General features: G+C 28.1%; 1 protein-coding gene and 1 pseudogene across 1 annotated transcript; both read left to right on the forward strand.

Annotated features, from left to right (window-relative positions):
• The first annotated feature begins 1,586 nt into the window (after positions 1 to 1,586).
• On the forward strand, positions 1,587 to 7,406 carry LOC132936697 (uncharacterized; annotated as a pseudogene).
• Positions 7,407 to 23,098: 15,692 nt separating this feature from the next.
• Positions 23,099 to 24,316, forward strand: LOC132953837 (uncharacterized). The gene has a single exon (XM_061026171.1). It carries the CDS (start codon positions 23,105 to 23,107, stop codon positions 24,314 to 24,316), a length of 1,212 nt encoding a protein of 403 aa, XP_060882154.1. The 5' UTR covers positions 23,099 to 23,104.
• The last annotated feature ends 425 nt before the right edge of the window (positions 24,317 to 24,741 follow it).

Raw genomic sequence — 24,741 nt, forward strand, 5'->3', positions numbered from 1 at the left:
TGCAGATAGTTTAATGTACGATATAAATAACAATTATGTAGTATCGTGTTGTTGCCAAATTCGTGGGGGAAAAAGAATAAATTATTCTTTGAGAGGTAGGTAATGATTAAAAATTCTATACATAATATAAAGTAGTTTAGGTAATCTTTATTTCATAAATTAATTTATAGGTTCTTATAATACAAGATACATGACAGCAGTGTCCTCTTTTAATTGTGATCCTGATTATTTACATAAAATGCATAAAACTGCTACCAAACAAAGTCCAGGACAGTTTACCGAATTATATGTACGAAAATTGCAGAAAGATAAACTTTACAGAATAGTAAAAAATCAAAACTCAACTTATTAGGATCATCTACCAGGTTTATATAATTTTTAAATTATTTTTTTTTAATATTTAAATTTGTCTCATTTATGATTGTTTAAAATATGATAAAAAATTTTTAGTTCACAAACTAGTAAAATGAAAAAATTTTCTGGGCCCGATAAAGATTACGGAAATTTATGTGATGAGCTGGGTTGAACTGACTTACCGATTTCAGTGGAAGATTTGGAAGACAGACAAACTAATATTTTAATTAATTTATAACTAAGTGTGGAGAAAATACATTTTTTAGAAAGACGTACAGTAGATTAACCTAAAAGCTTAATTGGCACAGGGAACGAAAATACTGCCTCACTGCCTCAAATTTCGGTCGAGTATGTAAATTAAGAAAAAAAACACCGAGGGTAAATACAATAAATATATTTTGTACAGTGAAGTATTTACACCAAAAACAACAGCAGCAATGACGTAAAAATAATTATATTATAGTTTATAACAAAGTATATTTATTTAAAAATCATAACATTCAGATGAGATTTGATGAAAATAATACACTTTTTACAAATATTTTTGTTGAAAAAATTGATCGTGATACTGAGTTTTGGAAAAATAAAATGGAAACTCAACTTGTGGATTTTTACAATAATCATTTGTTGAATGAAATCGTGAATCCTGAGATTCTACGTTAAAAACAGTTTACGTATTATAATATATTAATATAAATAATAATTTTTTTTTTACTTATTAGATAATTAGTTTATTTTTCGGTATTGTATGTTTTTTTTCGATCATAATATAAAAAAGATGTATGTATTTAATTTTTAATAATAAGTAGGTAAGTGTAAGAAATAATAATTAATAATAAATAAAACGATTCAAATTTTAAATTACACACATACCTAAGTTTTAATACACATTACGCGTAGGTACGGTATTCGGTACTCGAAACAATAACTGAGACCGACTGGTGCTCTGCTCCGGCCACAGCCGCCGACAATAATAACAAAATTATTTAATAATTAATTCCCTAGTAAGAAGTAATATAATAAATTAGTAATTTTTATACGCGATATGGGTATTGGTGGGGTGATGAGTAGAGCGGGGTATTTTGCAAATGTGGGTACACTCAGAACCGGGTTACTCTGATTGGTCCAATTTGAATTCCCGCTATTTTCTTATCACTTCATTTAAAATATGTTTATAATATATCATATTATATCCTATCATTTCGTTATCATATCAAAATAATATTAAATATTTAATTATTTAAATCAATTAATTTAATTTAATTAATTATATTCTTAACATATATTTGGCATACATTATTTTTATTATTTACTAATGCTTACTATGTTAAACAATATAAACTCAACATAAAGATTATACTCAACTTAACAATATATAAAATCTCATTGCTTACTAATTAATAATTATTATGGTAAATATATATTATTATTTTTTATTTGTATTGGCTACAGCTGACTATTCGTATTTATATTGCATTAATAATATTTTTATAAATTATTAAATAGGAGGTTTTTTTAAAATCACTAATTAAGTACTTCGAAGACTTAAATAGCGGGTTGGTTTTAGATAAATTAACAGAACATGTTTTAACATTTCGAATTGCTATGGAAAGTCAAGATGATGCTCAACTATTGATTAAACAATTTGGAAAGTTTGATGATAGCAACTGGATATTTGGTCATTGGATCAATAAGGGAAATAATTGTCGGTCAGTAAATTTTTGTAAATCGATTGATACTTAAAGTCTAAATCATGCTATTGTAAACAAACTAAAATCTTGTAATTTAAATATATTTAAATATTAATAATTTGTATTAATTTTTTACATTTACATTTTATATTACACACCACCATATTACTACCTAATTCTTAAGAACAAATCATAATTTACAATCACACTTTGACTTAAACAAAATAATAATTTAAACTCTCAAAATATATAGTTAGTATAGTTACCATAGGTTTCTTATAAAATACTTTACATAAAAACATTTATACAAATAGCAGTGTAATATTCTCGTGAGCTTGGTACCTACTATCGTAGTACTAATAGTAGATAAGTGGCTCCCAAGATATTATAGTTGCAGGTCGCAGACAATTTGTTTGATGTTGTAGTCGTGGTTGATAATAAATAAAAGACAGTTGTTGTTTTATTGTGAATTTTATTATATTGTTGATAATTTTTCTAAGTCCAAAATATGCTCGTACAGAGTGGCGTGAAGGTGCTTGCACTAATGGGTAGTACACGTCTGAAAACAGGCCGATTCGGGCTCCCTTTTATATGCAGTTCCCCGTACCCCTTGCCTATAGATACTGTATCTCGGCTCACGGATGTGACTGGTGTGAACATCGTTCCAGCCCACGCATATTATGACTTCCAGTATAATTCTGTGTATTAAATTTGAAATAATCTTTTTAATATAATTTTAATATATTTATAATAACTATCGTCGCGTACAGCGTACAGCGTTGTAATCAAAATAATCATATAGTATATATTTTTATATTTGAACATCTGTCGTATACAGAGCAAATTATGGTTCAGTGAGTTCCTAATATCTACCGTCTCTTCCCCAAGACATTAAAATGTAATATACAGAAAGAACCCTTACCTCCGTTTCTATTATCCGATGTATGCCGAATTACAGTATCTAAATTATAGTATAGTATAGTTATGTACCTGTGGGATTTGTTTTATTGTTAAGTAGTAACTTGCTTACTACAGCAGGTACCTATTAAAATAATTAAAGTAGACCTGCATTGATATTAAATTAATTTTATTTATTAATTTTATTTCACATGAATTTAAAATATTTATACATTATACTCATACATCTTATTGTATAATAACTTAGATACATTTAAAGTTATTTGTTATTTGTTCTGTTTAAGGTTTATAATGCACGAAAAATGACTATGCAGTTATAGCTCACACAGAAAAACCTCAAACAGCAAAAAAAATCAGAACCGTGAAGGATTTATTGATATCTTAATAAAAATGGTAACAAAGGGTTCAAAAAAAAATGATGAATATTTAAAAAGAGACCCCCCGCTTAATACTATCATCAAAATAAATCCTTTCCATAAGCATAACTGTGCTAGTGCCGATGCACTAAAACGTTTATTTATTGACCCAGAAGTGAAAGCTATTTTTTGGCAGTACTTTGCTGATGGACTTTCCCCTTGCCAAGCAATAAAACAAAATATATATCAAGACTTCAAACACTACCAAATTACATTGTTAAATTAGCAAATGGTGCACTAAATCCCAGACCTTGGATAGTGTATAGGCTGTGGCATAATTATTTAACAGAAAATTATGGTACTATAAAAGATCCCTTTGATAGACTGGAAGAAAAAATCCCATAATATCTTAAACAAGGTTTAATTATTTGTATATGATATTTTTATATGTACATCTACATACATGTCACCCTATTTAGTATTACCATAGAGTTTACATATTTAGATTATATAATTTTAAATTGTATTTGCAGGTGTAATTGTTAAAATAAACAAAACCACTCCTTGGGTAGTTCTAATTGTTACATCTTTAAACCAAAGAGCCCAAAAATTACAGAGCAGCTTTGAAATAATTTTTCTCGATTCAAGCTCAAGCTGTGATGTTTCGATGGCCTCAGTTACTGTAATTTTAACTGCAACTAAAGGTGGTGCTGTACCAATTGGTATTTTGGTGCACAGGCAACAAACAAGTATATCATATGAAAAAGGATTTAAAATGCTAAATGAACATTTTCCTAATTGCTTTGGAGGATTAGAGGTAATGATAAAAATAATGAACAATGAACTGATAATGGTTTTAAAATTATATCAAAATCATTTTTAGTTATTATTATTTTTGTTTTAATTCACAAATTTAATTTTTAATGTAATAGTGTGAACAAAGATAAATTACGTTTAAAAATGTATTATAATTCATATTTTTTTGTTAAATTAACTAATTATATCTTATAAGTTATAATAATTGTAGGATACCTAATGTTAATATTGTAAGCTTAATAGCTTATAAAACAATAAAACAAAATATGGTTTAAATTATAAGTTAAAACATTATCTATTAATTAATTACATATGTTTTCATGACACCATGGCCTATAGATCAGATAATAAATTAATCTGTATCATATCTATAGCTGTAAAAAGTGCAATGTATACCGATGTAACATAAAATTAGTGTCATACAAGAAGTTGTTACTTTAAATTTTGTGAATTATTTAATTTTGAAATTAATTCTTAACGAATAAATTAAAAACAATATTTTATTATTTTTTTTAATAATTTTTAATTAATTTTAAATTTTTATAATTATACCTACCTACTTACAGCAATTTTTTTTAATACAAGAAAAATTTTAAAAATCAATAATAATTAATTCATGACCAATGCCAAATGATTATTATATTTAAGATTCTTTATTAGATACTCAAAAATACAATTATTTTATACAAATATTTAATACTTACAAAATTACTTTGTCTATTTCATTTCATGCAAGCAGAATGGAGATGGCTAATGTCAACTGGAAGTAATGTATTGCCTACACAGAGGCAAAATTTGATGGAGCTTTTTAAACAGGTATCAACGTTAAATTAATTATGCTGAACTTATTATACAAATAAATACTAGGTATTGTATTTTTCAGGTAGTATATTCTAAAACTGATGATGAGTTTCAAGATTCTATAAATAACATAAATCAATTAGAAAATAATCAAAAATTTAAAGATTGTTTAAATGAAAATTTAAAAAGAAGCAATCAGTGGTCAATGCTTTATAGAAACCGTAATAGTCTCATAACACGAAATAATCAAACAAATAATTATTCTGAGGCATCTATTAGTATTTTAAAAGAAATTGTTTTGGAACGCACAAAAGCTTATAACATAGTTGCACTTTTGAATTTATTGCTATTAACCGCTTGTTTGATTTTGCTTATAACAGAAGATCAAAAAGCCATTTTGAAATGCAGCTTACTCGAATGTCAACAGTAAATATATGCACTGTGGTGCAAATAGATGATTATGTATATAAAGTGCCTAGTACTAAATATATAGTTAATACTATAGTTGGTTGGTGTAGCTGCTATAGTGGTCAACAGGGGGGATTTTGCAAACACCGAGATTTTCTAAAAAAACATTTTCCAAACTCAAAAGAATTTCCAAATTGTCCAGTAGTTAATTGCAATGATCGCTATATTCTAGGTTTGCTTGCTCTTGGTGATGAGTGTCCACCAAAACCATTTTTTTGAAGTAATGTATACTATAAAACAAAATTTACTCAATTATTAGATTAATTAAGATGTGAACTATGTACTAACTCTTTATTACAGGATGTCTTTGAACTATCAACTCCTCAAACATCTCTGATGGAGAAAAATACCTTAGTTGAACAAACTATAAGAGTTGTCAGAAAGTGATCAAAATAATTGTAGTGAATCAAAAGATCAACAATTACACTCACATGATACTTCATCTAAAAATGAAGCAAGCCAGCAATTATTAAACGAACAATTTTCAAATGCAATAAATAACCTTAGACTTGTTTTACAAAAAGATGTTTCAGAAACATCAATAAAATATTTAACTATTTTAACAAAAAATATACAAACAAAAATTACTCCAACTCAAGCTGTAGACTTTGTTATTAATAATGCTTCTAGGTAAATGTTTAATTAGTATTACTAGGTATTTCATAACTGTGTTAAAAAATATGCAATAGTATTATGCTGCTTCATTTATAATTGTTTTATCTTTATTAATTTAGTTCTAAACGAGGAAGACGTATTCGTGTTCAACCTACTTCAGTGGCTAGGAGACGAGGAAACTACAAGGGTACGCATCAAATTAATGCAGGAAGACCTCCAACAGAAAGTTACTGCATAGCTGGTAGACACACAATTACAAAAAAAAAATCAAGCCGCCTAAGCGTCTTCATAATTTAACGCAATGTTTAAATTTAAATACAAATAATGCCAAATCTCACTAATAAAACAATTATAAAATCATCCATTATTTTTTTTTTTAGTATACTACTGTTCTGCACTAATCTGCAGGTATATATTTTAAGAATTCTTGCTATTTACAATATTTGCTCTCTTTATACAAATATTAATAGTATTTAATATTTACAACGTTACCTAACTTTGTTCAGATTTAGAATATAATATAATAATAATAATAATAAAGGTGAATTATTATAAACTTTCGGTTTTACTGTCTTATATATTTATATCATCAATTCACTTCTAAATGTAAAAAACATTTAAATATTCATCTAAATAAATATTATAATAATCTCAGTACTCACTGCTCGAAAATGTTTTTTTGTTATAAAAAAATACTGTAGTCACTTAAAGTATATTTATCTCTATAAAACCGAAGGTAATAAATGTCATTCAGAGTTATATAATATTCAACTAATAGTTTTAATTTATTTTGTATATTATGTATATAGTTATAACTATCAAAATAAATTTAATGTTCTGAAACCTTAAAATGTAAGTATTTCAAATTCAAAATGTTCATGCCTTATGTTTAAAAATGTATCATTTATTATAGTAGTGTTAGGTATATAAATAAAAATTATAACTCATATTTTAAATCCTCGTAGTATTTTAATAGAGATTTTAAAAAAAACATCCCAAATAATAATTGATGAATACAATATATTATGCAGGAATAGATGTAAAATACCACACTATAAAAATTATTTAATAATTGTTATATTTAAGCTTTTTCTGGTCCTCCTCTCGTCTCCCATAGTCCCACGTGTAAATAATTACATTAGAATATTATTGTTTTTTCACATTAGGTTTAGGTAATATTATCATTCCTACTGATTTTTAAAAATTTCGCTTTTGTATATTATAGAGCTATCTATACTATGATTTTTGAGATTTTATATATTGTTAAGTTGAGTATAATCTTTATGTTGAGTTTATATTGTTAAACATAGTAAGCATTAGTAAATAATGAAAATAATGTATGCCAAATATATGTAAAGAATATAATTAATTAAATTAAATTAATTGATTTAAATAATTAAATATTTAATATTATTTTGATATGATAACGAAATGATAGGATATAATATGATATATAAACATACTTTAAATGAAGTGATAAGAAAATAGCGGGAATTCAAATTGGACCAATCAGAGCAACCCGGTTCTGAGTGTACCCACTACCCACATTTGCAAAATACGCAGTAGAGCGAGGGTCGCGAACGTACTCGCAGGCACATGTCAACATTCACAAATAACGAAATATTTAGTCTTCCGTTCTAACGGACGAAAATGACTTTACGGGAATAACTCTCAAGCTATGCATCGGCACCGGCCGCCTTAAGGGTGACGGCGCCGGTCATTTATTAAGGAGTAAAATGTAGGCAATTCAATTCACATGTTGTATCGGCCTCGCGTGGAACGTGCACGTGTGTGAGTATGTAAATCAATATTAGTGTGAGTGAGCTATAATTACACGCGCAGATAGATATTTACCCACGCGCATGCACATCAGCAATTAAATAAATTAAATAAACATAAATTGACTTCTATGACTATTATCGAAGCACTATTTTGATGAACAAAAATGCTTCTACAAGAAAAACGTTCACGCCTCGTAGATATGTCGGATTTTGGTCATTTTTTTTTATCTGAAAGATGAGAAGTTTTTACAGGTCGGATCAAAGCTCGAATTTTTATTTTACTTTAAATAGTAGAAAAAAATACGTTTGAAAAAGAACAAATATTGTGCATCATTCAAATGCATATTATTCCAGCTTCTATATTTATAATTTTCAAAATCGGGCTTTAATCCGACCTACAAAATGTTCTCTACTTTCAATTAAAAAAAAATGAACGAAATCCGACTATTCTACATGGCGTGGGAGTTTTTCCTGTATGACAAGGTTTTTGTATCAAAAAACGCATCGGCTCCGACTCCCTTAAGAGGACGTCACACCCGCATGTGTTGTCACCGTCTTAAACACGTACGGCATTGACAAAACGTGTTTACGCAGTCTGAGTAGAACTCGCTCAATTTTGGTTTTAGAGGAAAAATACCCATTGTAAAATTGAATTGTGACAATATTTTTGAGGGCAAGTCATTGCGTTTTTTTCATTTTACCCAATATAACGTTCATTATATCGTTTAGAAATAGAAAAAATTTCAACATTTTTAAAATACCTTACTACTTTTCAAAATTTAAATTTTTTAAAATAACTCAACGACTTGCCCCCAACATAATATTAACAGACCGCTGCCCGCCACGGTCCACGGTACTCTAACACAATAGCAGCCGTCTCATTGTTTGACCGAGCCTTTAAAGTTTAAAATTATACCTACATTTAGTATTTACTTTACTGAACGTCTATTATAATATTTTAAATTATAATGAACTTCTAATGCCTTTTATTTATTTTGTTCACGTTTTTCTTGTGCTGTATCACAGGCACCGGCAACCCGCGGCCCTCGGAACTTTTAGCTGAGGCCCTCCAAATATAATTCATGGTGTTTTAATTTTAATTTTGTAGGTTAAATTGTTATAAATATATAAATAATATTTAATCAATGCGAGATAAGCTATGATCGAAAACGTAATCTAATCTTATGTAATGTATATATCGTCGATTATGACAAATACGTATTGGTCATGGCCTTAGTGGCTTAGTGCAGTTCGTTTCGAAACATTCCAACGTGAAGTTTAAATTTCAACTGTTTTATAATAACCTATCAATTCAATGTCAAAAAAACGTAAAATTAGTGATGAACATCGTACATTCAACGAATCATGGACGGATTTATATTTTTTTTATCGAAAATAAAGGTAAACTATTATGTTTAATTTGCAAAAAAAAACATTTTAACTGTAAAAGAGTATAATGTTAAACGTCACTATGAAACAGAGCATAAATTAAAATTTGACACTCTCACTGGTGATCTTAGACAGATTAAAATAAATAATTTTCATCAACATCCAATTTAAAAGCGGATATAAATGAATTGGCGGGAAAATTTCAACCTCAAAAATCACACTAGTAACTTAATATTTGTATACTAAATTGCATTCAAGAATTAATTAATAATTATTTTTAAACTTTTAAATTGTCTCTACTAATGTATTTAATTAAAAATTAGTTAATAAGCACAACTGCAATGTTAAATTCATAATATGTTTGTTGCTATCTGTAAATATATTAGTATTATTTGTTAAAATTATATTTTTTAATATTTTAATTTTGTATGCGGCCCTCCATTAAAAACTGAAACAAATTATGGCCCGTGTAGGTAAAAAGGTTGCCGACCCCTGCTGTATCATATAATTTATCGACAAGTAAATAAATTATTGGAAAAAAAATAAATGTACTTCAATTCAATTTACTTAGCATTTATTTATTATATTAGGTACATCTTTATAGTGCTTAAAGATCTGTTTTTTTTTACTTATTCGTTTTTTACACGAATTTTGACGAAGTGTTTTTGTTGTGATATCACCAATTTCTTAGAATTGTTGAGACAACAATTTTTTGGGGAATATATTGTATCACTAAATCCTTTTTTTTATACTTTTCAGGGGCCGGACTGGAAGGGTCAAGAAGCCCACTATTCTTTGTAAGCAACCAGGCTATTTTATTTCTACATTTAACGGCCCAGCTTAAACTAACAAAATATTACATTTTTCTCAATAGTATTTCTACCTTCACCCACATTTTATAAGATTTAGGATTTAGGAACTTTTTCTATGATGATTAAAAAAAATGTAAAATAATCAACACATAGGTATAAATCAGTAACACTAAGTAGCAATATGGCAAATTAAATCTTATAATTATATATTTATGTAATTATATGTACAATAAAAATTTAGATAAAGTATGAGATGAGTTTTTAATAATGTCCAAAATATCTTAAAATTTCAATTCATTCAATATATCTTCTTTTACAGACATTAATAAAAAATCATCTAAGCGGTCAATAATAAAGCGCGTAGACGATTTTTGGTAATTTTGAATTTGCTAAATACCTACTCGTTTACAATTAACCCGAGTCACCCAAAAAGTTAGTACCTACATATTCCATGGCGGCATATAAATTAGAATAAGTAGGTATATTATGAAAATTTTGCTAATGAAGTAAATTAAAAATACAAATCAAACAATTCTCTCAGGCATGTATAGCTTCTTTTTCATCGTGGATAGAACAAATAGCAGTGGCGGTTATGCTATGGTGCAAGTGTTGCTTGACCAACACATATAACATTTGGTGGGTGGGCGGGTACCTAGGTGGGTGGTTGGATGGATGTTGGGTATTTGTGTAATTATTTATAATACTATGACTTATAATTAAAAACGAAACAATATTAAAATAAATATAAGTTCTGGAATAAATCATTTTCAGAAGAAACCGTTTCCTGTAGAATGTTATTTATATTAATTATTCAACTAGTAAACCATAATAAAAATAATACCTATATGTAGTATGTACGGACAACGGACTAGTATTTATATATTGGTAGTTGGTATATCTATAAATAAAAATAGTTTGTTTATTGATATTCCGTCTACTTACCACCTTCTATACATAAACTCCACTCTCTTGACCATTTGCTACCGATATTATGCTAAAAATATAATATTATTGAATATTGGATACTCGGTAGATACCTAATCAATTATTATTTAATAATTGTATTAGTCATTACTAGGGCAGTGAAGTTATTGCATTAAAAAACACACTAAATTGATTGCATTATTGCATTAAAATATATTAAAAATTGCATTGAAAAAATTTAAAAAAATTTAATTATAATCAATAAAATTAAATATATTAATACATAATAATAATAAAAATTAAATATGAATATTGCTTACATTATCGCATTGCACTACAAATGATTTTTTTAAGTTTTCAAAATCGAATGATCGTCTGTTATCGCACAACAAATTTTTGTATCGGGAGAAACTTCTTTCTACGTCAGTAGTTGTTATTGGCGCGTACTTGAAATAGATTAAATCGTTGTTGGTCAAGTCTTCTGGCAAGCCCTCCATTGACTGTATTTCTCCACTTAGAATTTTTGATATACGAAAAATTATTTGATATCCTTCATTTTTTTGTAAAATAGTTTTGAATTTCTGGTTTATTAATATTCTATTTTGTCCCGTAATTTTTTCTATTTTAGTTTCAACGTTTTTAACTATAGATAAAGCTTCGATTAATGGAACATGTTGGGTTTCGAGTTTAGTGATTTCTGCTGGTATGAAACCATAATTGGAATGAATGAATGCCAAGTTGGTTTCCATAGAACTATCCGACAAAAGATGTTGAGCTTGTTCAATAGAAATAGCATCATTTGAATTTAATAATTGTATTACTTTTTTTACTTCTACAAAATGTTCACAAAGAATTTCCGTAGTGAGTAAAAATATCTTACCAGGTTGATCAAATTCCAAGGTTCCGATTACAACGTTAGCTATGAAACGTCCACTTATATCTGTTGTTTCATCTATAGATACCCATATTTTTTACCAGTTACATAATTTCTGATAATTTTCATAGTATCATCGTAGCAATCATTTACATATGTTTTGCGTAAAGTAATAACTGTTGGAATTTCTTTTCCAGTGTATTTTTCCAAAAATGACCGGAAATGTATGTTACTAATTTTATGTAACGGAATATTACTTGACATCAATGCTTTACACAGATCAAACGAAAAATTTGACTTTTTTGTATTTGTTACTAATTGTTGAACTTGTGACTTTGTATTGTTTTTCTTATTTACTGCCCTAGAATGTTTATCTGTTTTTAGATGTTGTGTCACAATATATCGTCTATCGGCACATACTTGCACTTCACACATTTTACAAAAGAGAATACTGCCATCAGAAGAAAATATAGCGTCACCAAATTCTGATACGTAATTTTTTAAAATGGCTGATTTAATCGGTTTGACTTTTGGCATTTTAACGGACGAAATAGACGCGACAAAGTATAACGAACGACTACAGTACGTGCCACAAAAACGTGCGGATGATTTTTGACGATAATAAAATAAATAGACGATAATATATGTTATTGAGGGACAAGTTTTTATCTTAACGATCAAAATACGATAATCGCTCTATAGAAATAATAAGTAGGTATTACAACAAATATAGAAATTTGTTCACTGCTACGTTTAGTTACTTTTATTTTATATATTAAGTTATATAATCTTAAATGTAAACGAAAATTATCAAAAATAGTTAAAATTGCAGTAAAATTAAAAAAATCACCAAAATTGCATTTATTGCAATATAATTTTTTTTGGTTTAAATTAAGAGTTTAATGAAACTTATTTTAAGCTCACTCAGCAATAAATATAACCATTTAAAAAAAACATGCAAATGCAACAACTTCACTGCCCTAGTCATTACTCATTACCATTATGGCATTATTCAAAATAGTCACATAATTTGAATTTTAAATATAATATCTAGTTTACAATACTTAGGAAGTAATCTTAATGTCTTTATTGGATTACAAATTTACAAATTATAAAAACATTAGTAATCGGTTATCGGTACTCTGTACATACTACACGTTGTATACTTTTTAATATTTAATAATGTTTGATGATGATGATAACGTTTGCATATGTGGTAAAAAAAAAAGGTAGTATGAATTCTACAAATTGGACACGTCATACTACATCATGTAAAGTGAGACAAAACAAAATTAAAAATATAGATATTTCATCATTTTTCAAAAGGCCAGCTGCATTGATATCAACTGAAATAAGTAGTTATCAAACAAAAAAATTGCGACCAGGTGAGTACTCATATAATAAGGTAGGTATATGGTATTTTTTAAAAATAAAAATTGGTATAATTTAGGTAACAGCTGGCATTAAAGTTGTAAACAGGAAGACTTGACAGATGAAACAACTATTGTTCTAATCAATATTTAAAGTTTTTTTATGTATAACTTATTGTCACTTGCGTTAGGTACATGTAAAATATAAAACAAATTATTTTAGATTCTGAGCGGAGCGATGAATGTATTGATTTTACAATGATGTGTGTTTTTTTACTTTTGTGTCTGTCATCACGGTTTGGGGCAGTAGGACTACTCCGATTGTCTTCATCAGTATCTTGTTCGATGGGAAAGTGAATCTAGTTGGTGAGTTTGGGAGGTCAAATTTTCAAATTTTCAATAGTTTTCAAAAGCGCCAGGAAAAACAATAAAAAAATTAAGGAAAAACGAGAATTTTTACGCAAAATTGGTTTTTGACAAAATAATTTTAGTTTTTGGTGTAACTTTAAAACGTATGAATATGAATTTTTCACTGGTTGTTTATATTCGCATTTTCTATAAACGAAAATTTTTTTCGTCGTGCAGTGCGCGAGTGTGGTGACGAGAAGAGTGCGCCACCGAAATGGTTTTGAACTGTTTAGGAACATTTTCTTTTTCCAATTTTCTTAGTCTTTTTTCTATGATTGTCAATAAAACTTTATTTGTTGGGTAAAAAAGCTTGAAAATTTATTTAATACAAGGCTCTTACTATATTGTTACAATGACATTTGAAAAATATCCTTAATCACGGTTTTTATTTATAAGCATTTAAAGTTCAAATATTGACAAAATACTGAAAAATCACGAAAATATTATTATTACATATTATTGAATGCTCTAATATATTGCCTATAGTTAAATTCTTCCTTGAAATTATTTGTTATATCTCAATTATAAACTTATGTTATGCCTTATGAGAATATAAAATACTATCATTTTTGACATAATATTATAAAATACATAATATTATATACAATAATATTGTATAAGTATAGTATTGTACAATATATATTTTTCAATTTGATTTTTCTTGTTATAATTCAAAGTAATAAGTTAACTGTTAAGTATAATTAATTTTGTAACTAATTTATAAAATAGAGTGTTATATATATATTTTTTAAAATTAATTTACTGTTATATTTTGATAACACCCAAAAATCAGAAAAATATGTGAACCAGTAGCCACTGATTGAATATTGGTAATTTGTATTTTCTAATAATTATTTTATGATGGGTGGGTAGTTGTTCCCCTGAAATATTTTCAGCAACACATATTATTTAGAGGATAGCCGCCACTGACAAATAGTGTTCACATTCAGATTCTAAAAAAAATATTTTCATATAAATATTCTTAACACAAATATTATAATACTAATAGGGTAAACTTGAATAAAAAAAATTGCAGTATCTATAGCAACTACTTAAAAAAATATCTATATTAATAATAGGGTGATATTTGGACAATAATAATTTTATACATTAATAACGGAAGTGACCGAAAACAATGTTTATGATTTTTGGTACCTACTCGAGAACTTCATTTACAATATTTTTGTACGTCGGATGACGTCAAAGCCTTACTTGTACGACAAGAGATGCTGACAGTAGTGATAAAGACAACTATTGACATATTCTTTTTCAGAAATTTATATTTAAGGGTATTGTAATTATTTAAAATACACAACATTTAGTACTTATCCTGATATTATATTTAAAATATAATTCTTAAGAATCATTTAACTGTGCAATGCAATAATATGTGAACAGGTGAAAAAAAATATGACATATTTTTCATTCAATTATTTTAGTTTAAGATTTTATTGATTATTCAGAATAACAATACCAGGAATCGGATACACTCATCAGTCAACTCAAATTTGAATATATTTATTTAATTTACTTCTTAAAATACATTTTTACCTATTTTGTGTAGTAAAAAAATGAATAAATAATAATTAATAATTATTTTTAAATTAAATTTTTTTCGCTCATCTAAGTACATATTTGGTCATTTTTGCTGTGCATTTTTGTGTATTTGTTAGGTCTACTCATCACTAAAAAGTAAAAGGTGGATGTTTATTGATTTGAATAGTTTTTCCCTTTAATTATAAAAGTTACAGAATAGTATAGACATATTGTAACCTTTATAATACAAAGGTAAATTGTTTATGATGCATATAATTATTTTCATCTTTTGAATCATTATACATTAAGGGGGCTCCAGTCGGTCGTGTTTTAAGGAAATTAATATAGGCAATTTAACATAAAGACATTAAAATGACTTGTAAGTGTGTGCAAAGTAAACAAAGATTAGTATGTGTAAAGCCGGTATTACACTGGATCGACAGCAGTTCATTGATTTTTTGGAAAATATTGCCCTTTGAAATGTACCAATACATGTTTAATAATTTTCTAAACACTATTTAATTTAATTTTAAAAATTTAAACATAGATAATTAAAATTATTTTACATTTAAATCAAAATACCTAAGCCGCTTTACATTTCTATTATTATATCGATTAATATTTACTAGTCACAATATTTATTGATACCTACATTATTATTTACATTTAATAATAACGTTATCCTAAATTTAATTAAATACCTACTTACCATTATAAACTACTTTTCCATTTAGCCCTTCTCTCCTAACTATATTTATAATTTTAACTATTTAAATAGTGTGCAATTTACTCTGCTTTTTTGATTTATTGTAAATATAAATATCCAAATATCCAAACAGAAATAATCTATAAGAATTTTCTGAAGTTAGTTGATATTGTGCTCCAATACGTTGTAGGTACTAGTTTTTAAAATAGCAACATTTGAGTGCAGTGAAAAGTGGAACAATGTAAATACAAGTCTTTTTATTGACTTATACAAAGCACTCAGATTATAAAAATAAACTGATTAGATTTAATGGTTTGACTGAAATTGGAAATATTATGAAAATATCAGTCGAGGAATGTGAAAAGAAAATTAAAATCTTCTTAGTCAATATGCCAGAGAGAAAAAAAATCAAGACAACAAAAAATCCGGCGCTGGTGCTAGTACTGTTAAAAACATTTGGTTTGGTTATGAACAGATGCATTTTCTCCAAGATAGAAATAAACCAATACACACAAGGGATACAGGAGAAGAAGAGACTACGAGTAAGTATATTTCTATATTTAAAAATTCTAAACACAGAAGACAGAATACCAAATGCATTTTCTACAACTCGACGCCCTCTACTTAGTCGATAGTTGAGTATTCTTTCCGGTGATCCTTTCTGGTTAAGTCCAGGATAAGGCTTCATCATATTTTTTCCAAGTGGAAATGCATATCTGCAAGTAATACAAACGGAATAGGTTTTACTCTTCCGAGTAATGGACACTCAGAAGGGAGATTTAATAAGTTATTAGCCATCATGTTATTGAATTTGGTGTCCCCAAAAACACCACCATCCGAAATTCTTCCCTGATCTCCAACACTAGCCCAAATAAAATTGTAATTTGCATCTACACAAGCCATTAAAACAATACTATGGAAAGTCTTATAGTTGAAATATTCTGTGCCGGAATTTATAGGTGCTTGGAGCGAAATGTGTTTACCATCCCATGCTCCAATACAATTAGGAACATTCCATTTCGAAAAAAAATGTTCTGCTATATTCAACCATTCATCTGTAATAGTAGGCGTCTAAAACCAGAGATCCTAAACACATTTGTTATTATTTGAATTGTTTAAATACACTAAATGATTTACAATATTATAGTTGACGTACCTATACAATACTTTTTATAAGTTTAATAATAATTATAATAAAAACCTATATACTGACATTTAAATTAAATTTATTACTTTTGTAATTAAATATTTAAAAAGTAGGTAAGTGAGTTGTAAGAGTTTGACACCACCAAAAACTACCCACGACCAAAGGGGAGCACTTTGTTCGTGACCTATGAGCCGCACCGCGTGTGACCCGAGGGTCAAGTCGGTGGAACTCATAGGTTTTTTGTACATACAACAACAAATGAATGTTGAGGATATATGATGGGGAAAAGAAGAAATGATATTAATAAAAAAAAAATAAAAATAATAAGGGTGAAGTTTTAAGGTAATCATGAAGTTTTTTATTTTTGACATAATATATAATAATTCGAATAATATTGGCCTTCACACATGTTAATAATAAAAAATAAGTATAATATAATAATTGGGCACATGGCAGGTGTGGGAAGAAAAGTATAATAATATATGGAATCTGTCGCAAGACATTATAATTTAAATTAAATCATTGGGATGATGCACAACCATGTTATTGAATGTAATAATAGAATTCAGGCCCTCGGGAGGCTGCATGCCACATAAATCGTGATGTGCCCTCACAGGGTTACCTGGCATGTACGATAAAAGCTTAGGGAAAGGAGAAATAAAGAACCCGCGTCTTGCGACGCCTATAAATCGTGCTTTAAAAAGGGGGGGGGGGGTGGCATAGGGAAATTTACGTTACGACATTATTTGAATCAACGGCCGACGACTGGAGCTGAAGAGCTGTGGAGATTCCGTGTCTGGTGTCCTTGGCCACCAGCGGCCCATCGTTGTGGCTTAGCCCATCATGGCGGTGTTTGTATGAGCAGGAACCAGGTTCAAAATGATGGCGTTCGTGGTCGGTTGATCACGAGGTTTCTTGTTGATGTTCTCGGAGACGTGACGTGTGAAAAGGTCGTCGGTTGCAAAAAGAAGTGCGTGTCGACAGGTTGTCAGTTGCAAAAAGAATAATTCATTGAGTGGAGACGGAGCTTCGTATTCGTCGAAAAGTGTGGCAGGTCAGTGTCGTATTTGTTGTCATTATTTTACAATAACATAATTAAGCATTTTAAATGCATTCTCTGCTTTCAAAACAGTCACTGGACAAAATATGCCACTTGCAAATTTCCAACTTGAAGTAATTCGACAACTATTAGAAAAATATGGTGGAAATACAGTAAACCCCAGAGGAAGACCATGTACAAAAGATCAACCATTTCGACTATCAGCTCGGCATTTTCCATCAGATGTGAAAAAATTAGAGCCTGGAAAAGTACAAAGGAGAAAATGTATAGTTTATACCAGAAACAACAAAAGAAAGGATACAATGTATATGTGTCAAGAATGTGATGTCAGTCTGTGTGTTACACCATGTTTCGCCATTTACCATACAAAACAAAATTATTTTAAAAATGTATAATTATAGAAGTTTTGTATATTAAATTGTATATTATACAAAAAATGTAACATTGTATAATTATTTTTATAATACTTTAAAATTATATTATTAATTGTTTGCAACAAAATTTTTAAAATAATTTGTATATTTGTATATTATACAAATAATTTATTTACTTTACTTTTATTTTTATAATATTACTATTATTATTATGTACTGGATAAAAAATAAAAGTTGTGTTACCATAAGCAAATGCTCAAGTGTTAACACCGCTAAACTATCGCATTCATTAACATTTTAGAAACCACTGTACGCTTAATTCTAAAAGTACAATAACTTTGGAAACTTAAGTCCAAACATTTTTTTTTTTTAATCATTATAATATTCAATGAAAAAAAAAATGAAAAAAAAATAAAAATAAAAATGCAAAAATAACTTGGTCTGGCAGGTGCCACTGGTCAAAATTAATTTGGCACTCAAAGGGTTAAGCACCCATGACTAATATTTTTAAATTACAAAAAAATAACTAAAATCGTTATTTTTGGTTTTAATATGTAATTTCGTCCAAATTTGAATTTAAAATGTCTGTAAAAAAATAACTGGGTTTGTATATTTTTTAGATAATTTGGTTACAGTATAAACTATTAATTATGTAAATCCTTATTTTAACTTTTCAATACTGAAATATAAAAAAAGAACATTTTGTAAATTTTAACAACAAAAAAGTGGGTAAGTGGATGTTGCTCTGCTGTAAAGCCGGTTACAAGTGGGTCACTGTAATGGATGGTGTTAAATTTGAATTCAATGATTTAATATCATTTAATATCATTGTATAAGAAAAACAATTCTGAGCGAAAACGGCCAGTCAGCCTATGATATTACTAATCGTATATTTGATGATATTATTATGAATAAAACAATTTATATATTTACCAATTTACGCGGAACCTTGTTTCAAATTTTCAATTCTTAGCTATAAAGTTGAACATTTTATAAACTTTTAACTAAAAAATAATTATAACATTTTAAATTTGATATATTTTGTCGAAATTCGAATTTTAAATGCTTATAAAAAAAATCGTGCCTATGTATTTTTAATATTAATTTAAAATTGCTATTGTAACAATATATTAGGAGCCTTGCATTAAATGTTCACGCTTCTTTACCCAACAAATAAAATTTTATTAATATTTATAGAAAAAAAAAACTAAAAATATTAAAAACTGACAATTTCCGTAAACAGCTCAAAAAGAGTGAAAATATTTTCAACATTTTATGGTTTCTAGAAAATAAATATATAAACATTTAGTAAAATTTTTATGTATCTACAGTTATTCGTTTTTGAATAACAACAAAATAACAAAACTGCTAAATGAGAAATCTAATATTTTTGTATATTAAGAAAAGCCCCCCACGGCTTACTATGGTACACAGACTTCTTACATACCCTGAAAAAGAGGTCTGGCTACGCCTATGTTTAACACTTTTGAAAAAAATATAAAATATTATACTTCATCGAACTATTAATAGTTACTAAAATAAAAAAATTACAATGGATATTTTTTTAAATACAATTGTAAAACTATTGCAACTATTAAAAATTTATATTTATACTATTGTGCATTCATATTTAATTTAATTTTGGAAACCTTTTAGATTCTAAGCCGAACGATGAATGTATTGATTTTACAATGATGTGTGTTTTTTATTTATTTTTTTTTGTATGTCTGTCATCACGGTTAGGGGTAGTTAAAATATTTTGATTTTATTCAATTTAGTATGTGCTTGTCTGTTATACATTGGTTCCTTCTAAATTAGAATGACTCAATGTTCTATATAACATGCACTATTTGATTTAAATAAACGTATACCCCGCCACTGTTCTTTTTTAAAATGTAAGAAGGTAAAATTGCTGAAATTAATCTCAATCAGTTTTAGAAACAAGTTTATTGGTACGCGCGAGTGGTGGTGTTATAATTTAGAAAAATTGTCTAACCTATCTAAATTTAAAAGTTGCTAAAATATGCTTGCACTTATTCTATATATTATATTGTATAAAATAAAATTATATTGACGACTGTCTACGACTTAACAATATAATATATTATATATTATCATATTATGACAACAATATATGTGCCAAACTCAAAATTGATATTGTACACAACAATATATTATTAAGATGTCGATTTTGTGGAAAACCTAATTTGCGTAAAAATTCCAGTTTTTCCTTAGTTGTTATGTTGTTTTTCCCGGCGCTTTTGGAAACTATTGGAAATTTTAACGTCAGCTCTATTAGTCTTTCAACTTCCGTATATAAACATTTAGTAAAATTTTCAAGTATCCACAGTCATTCGTGTTTTGATTACAACAAAATAAGGAAATCATTACACGAGAAATCGAGTGAATATCCAATATTGTAAAAATATGAACTTCAAACACTCATAAAAATTTAATTTGATTTGCGTGTGGAAATTTTTTCGTTTGATAAAGGTAGACACACTTATAAGGAATCACGTATTACATTTTTAAATCTTAGAGTTAAAAATAAAAATTTATATGAATTCTCAACTCTAAATAATTTGCTAATTTTCGAGATTTTTCCGTATTTTGTCAAGATTTGAACTTTAAATGCTTATAAATAAAAACTGTGACTAAGGATTTTTAATATTTTTCAAATGTCATTGTAACAATATACCTACTATATATAGTAGGAGCCTTTTATTAAATTTTCAATCTTTTTCATCAAACAAATAAAGTTTTATTGACATTCATAGAAAAAAATACTAATACAATTGGAAAAAGAAAATGTTCCTAAACAGTTCAAAACCATTTCGGTGGCGCACTCTTCTCGTCACCACACTCGCGCACTGCACGACCGCTGCGCGCTCTGGCGCACAACAATCTCCACAATAACTGTGGAACACGAATATTTGAGAACCAAGACGCAACATAGATAGCGTGGAAAAGCACCAGTTTTCCGCCGGTACACCGGCCTCCAGTAAAATTGAGTTTCCAACGGAACCCTTGACATGAAAACCCAAATGTTCGCAGATTCAGAATCTATGAGCTCTAAACTACAAACTAGTATTTTTTAATCAGTTTTAATACACACGTGAAAGAAGAAAACACAAAAACCGCAACCGATGTGTAACGTGAAGCTACGGCCACGAATAACATAAGTATAAGCCAGCGGCCACTAGCCAGACACCTTCGTCCCCGCTGGGTGCGGTGTATGTGTGAGCCGGACGGTCGTAAAACGCTGTTAGACACGGATGCGCCACGGCCTAACCCCAGCGAGTACAGTATCTTAACGGAACCCACTCGTACCCCTTTGTTCCCTTCCGCCATGAGACGTCGGTTTTGAGTCCGCTACAGAATAGTTTAGACATATACTTCACGTACCGTCATACCAAACTGAGCCTTCCCCGTAAGATTGAATAACCGTCAGTGCCACGAGGAGCTGTCACCTTGGACATTCACTGACATTTCTTCCGCACGCTGCCAGTAGAACGAGCCTATACGGAACACAATTCGATTAAGAGGACGCCACACGGGCAAACGAAACCATGCAATGACCAAGAGAATGCGCTGTTGGGTGTTTTCGTGATCCGCAAGCACGCGACGTTTAAGCCGCGCCCACTACACACAGCCGTGTAACGACCGACGAATTGCTCGTTCGGGAGCGTTGTTTATTATCTTATGAACGTTCGTCCGTGATGTGTCGAATCGAAATAAAATGCATACACCTAAATTCATTGCCACCATAATATTTTAAATATTCGCTCTTATGCACTAACCATCTTTTAATTAAAGCCACTGTCTGCCCAATTGTATACCTATTTGTATATAACAATATTATGTTGCCAAGAAAATCTAGTTTCTACCGTACCTTTAATTGTAGTACTATTAGTACTAACATTTTAGGTATTCGAGTTGACAATATTTTACACGTACAATAACTTACGATTTACATTTTGTTTGTAAAAATATCAATATAGACATAACTATTATGTATTTAATTTTTATACTTACCCATATTTTCGAATGTATTACCATAAAACCATTGATTATAATACATATTATTATTTATATTATTCTATATTACACTGAGGACGCTAAACCAGCGAAAATACCGTACAAAAACATGCCAATTTTGTTCCAATAATACGGCCAACTGAATGGTTTTAGAGCAAAATACCTTAATTAAAAGTTGTAGAAGAGAGTTATATCAGATGACGTTTAAGACTCGATTTTTGATATTTTAATTTTTTATACCAATTATTCGCAAGTAAAAAACTGAAAACGCAAAACGATTTTATCGATTTTGAGAATGAAATATCGAAAATCAAGTCTTATACGTCACTCGGTATAACTCTTCTTACATTTTAATCAGCCATAAATAAACTACTTGAATTGGATTTACAACTTACTGAGTTGCAATCTAAGAAATTAAAAAATAAAAAAAACATTCAACTAGTTTAAATTATATTTAAATAGTTTATTAATTTTTTTTTATAATCATTTTTTTTTTTTATGTGGTCTGGTTCTCGAATATCTGATTTCAGCATTCTTTTAGGGAATTGTGGATCAATAATTTCGGGTAATAAAGACTTCATATAAAACCTTAAAGTACAAAATATAATAAAGTATAAAATATAATATATTAATAAAATAGGTAAAATAGATAAATTTGATGCAAATATGAAAGAAGGCGAGAAAAAAGTGAACGAATTGATTATTGAGATAGCTAAGGAAGACAGAAAAATCATTATTCTGAGTTCGATAACTCTTTTAGAAAACACTATATTTGAATTGGACATGTTTATTAGTAGGTTGCAAAGAGTAATTTCTAACGTACAGAATAATGTAGTAGATGCGTTTATAATAACACCTGACCAATTGCTTTCGGAAATAAAAAATATTCAGAGTATACTCCCGGATGATTTGAAAATCCCTGTTAAATTTGATGAGGATAGTATTCAAGAAATATTCAAAATATTAAGTATTGAAATGCACACAATAAATGACAGATTTATTTTTTCTTTAAAATTTCCTCTGTGCCTTATAGAAAATTTCAACGTTTATTACATATTACCTATTTACATTCCAATTAATGAACATGGTCAATTTCTGCATATGACTAAAAATTCTATGTATTTGTTAATGGACAAAATAATGACCAAATATTTTATATGGCCAGATTTAAATAACTGTAAAGTAGTGGATAAAATATTTGTTTGTGGATTTAATGAAATTATACATAATTGTGACACGGACCCCACATGTGTAACAGAATTAGTAAAAAATTCTTTAACTAAACCACCTCAATGTGATACTTATATCTCTGAATTCAAAACAGAAATGTGGTATCCCTCATTTTTCAAAAATCATTGGTTTTTCGTATGTGAAAAACCCACTACAATTACTATAATTTGTAATAAACAGTCTTTCACTCAAAAAATTAAAGTTAAAAGTTCTGGAAAGTTATACTTGAAGTCTGGGTGTATTGCTTACACCTCGAAAGGTGTACTAAAAACTGAACAAATATTAAATCAAACATATTTCTCAATTCCAGTAGACTTATCTCTTACAAATGATTCATGCTGTAATGTATTCAATTTTTCTAATCAGGCCTATCCCAAACCTATCCACTTCGATGAAATAAAAAATATTAAATTTAATAAAGATGCGTTCAATACAATAAATAAACAATTAGACCAACAAGATATGTTAATAAATTCGCTTATTGTAGATAAAACGTATGAATTTATATACACAAACAAATATTTAGTTGTCATAATAATAGTTTTTTTAATATATTTTATCGCAAAATTTTATTTAAATAGGAAAGCAAAAAAATTAGCTATAGAAAACATTAATTTAAGTTACAATCCTCCAAGTTCTAAAAATTAATTTAGTAAAGGTTCTTAGTATACGTATACCTGATATTATATATTATTATATAATTGTCAAATACCATTCACAACATTTATATTATTTTTTCGGAAGTTAATAATTAGTATGTAAGTATATGTTTATCTTACTTTTTTCTACACTTATATATTGTATAAATGTTCTTGTATAAATATATTTTATTTTATAACATACTTTAATGAAATTGTTCAAATAATCGAATGTATAATCGGATTGAAATGCATCACCTTTATAAATTCAATTTTATTTGTTACTTTTAAAGTAATTACTAATTTGTATAGTTGTGTTGTAAAGATATCTAATACACTAATTATTTTATGATTTGCCTTGGCAATGAGCACCCTCACTTGTTTATTAGATATTAAAAAAAAAATTGTATTATTACTATTATGTACCTACCTAAA

This window comes from Metopolophium dirhodum, chromosome 1, assembly GCF_019925205.1.
Source record: "Metopolophium dirhodum isolate CAU chromosome 1, ASM1992520v1, whole genome shotgun sequence".
In the NCBI taxonomy this organism is placed as follows: Eukaryota; Metazoa; Arthropoda; class Insecta; order Hemiptera; family Aphididae; genus Metopolophium; species Metopolophium dirhodum.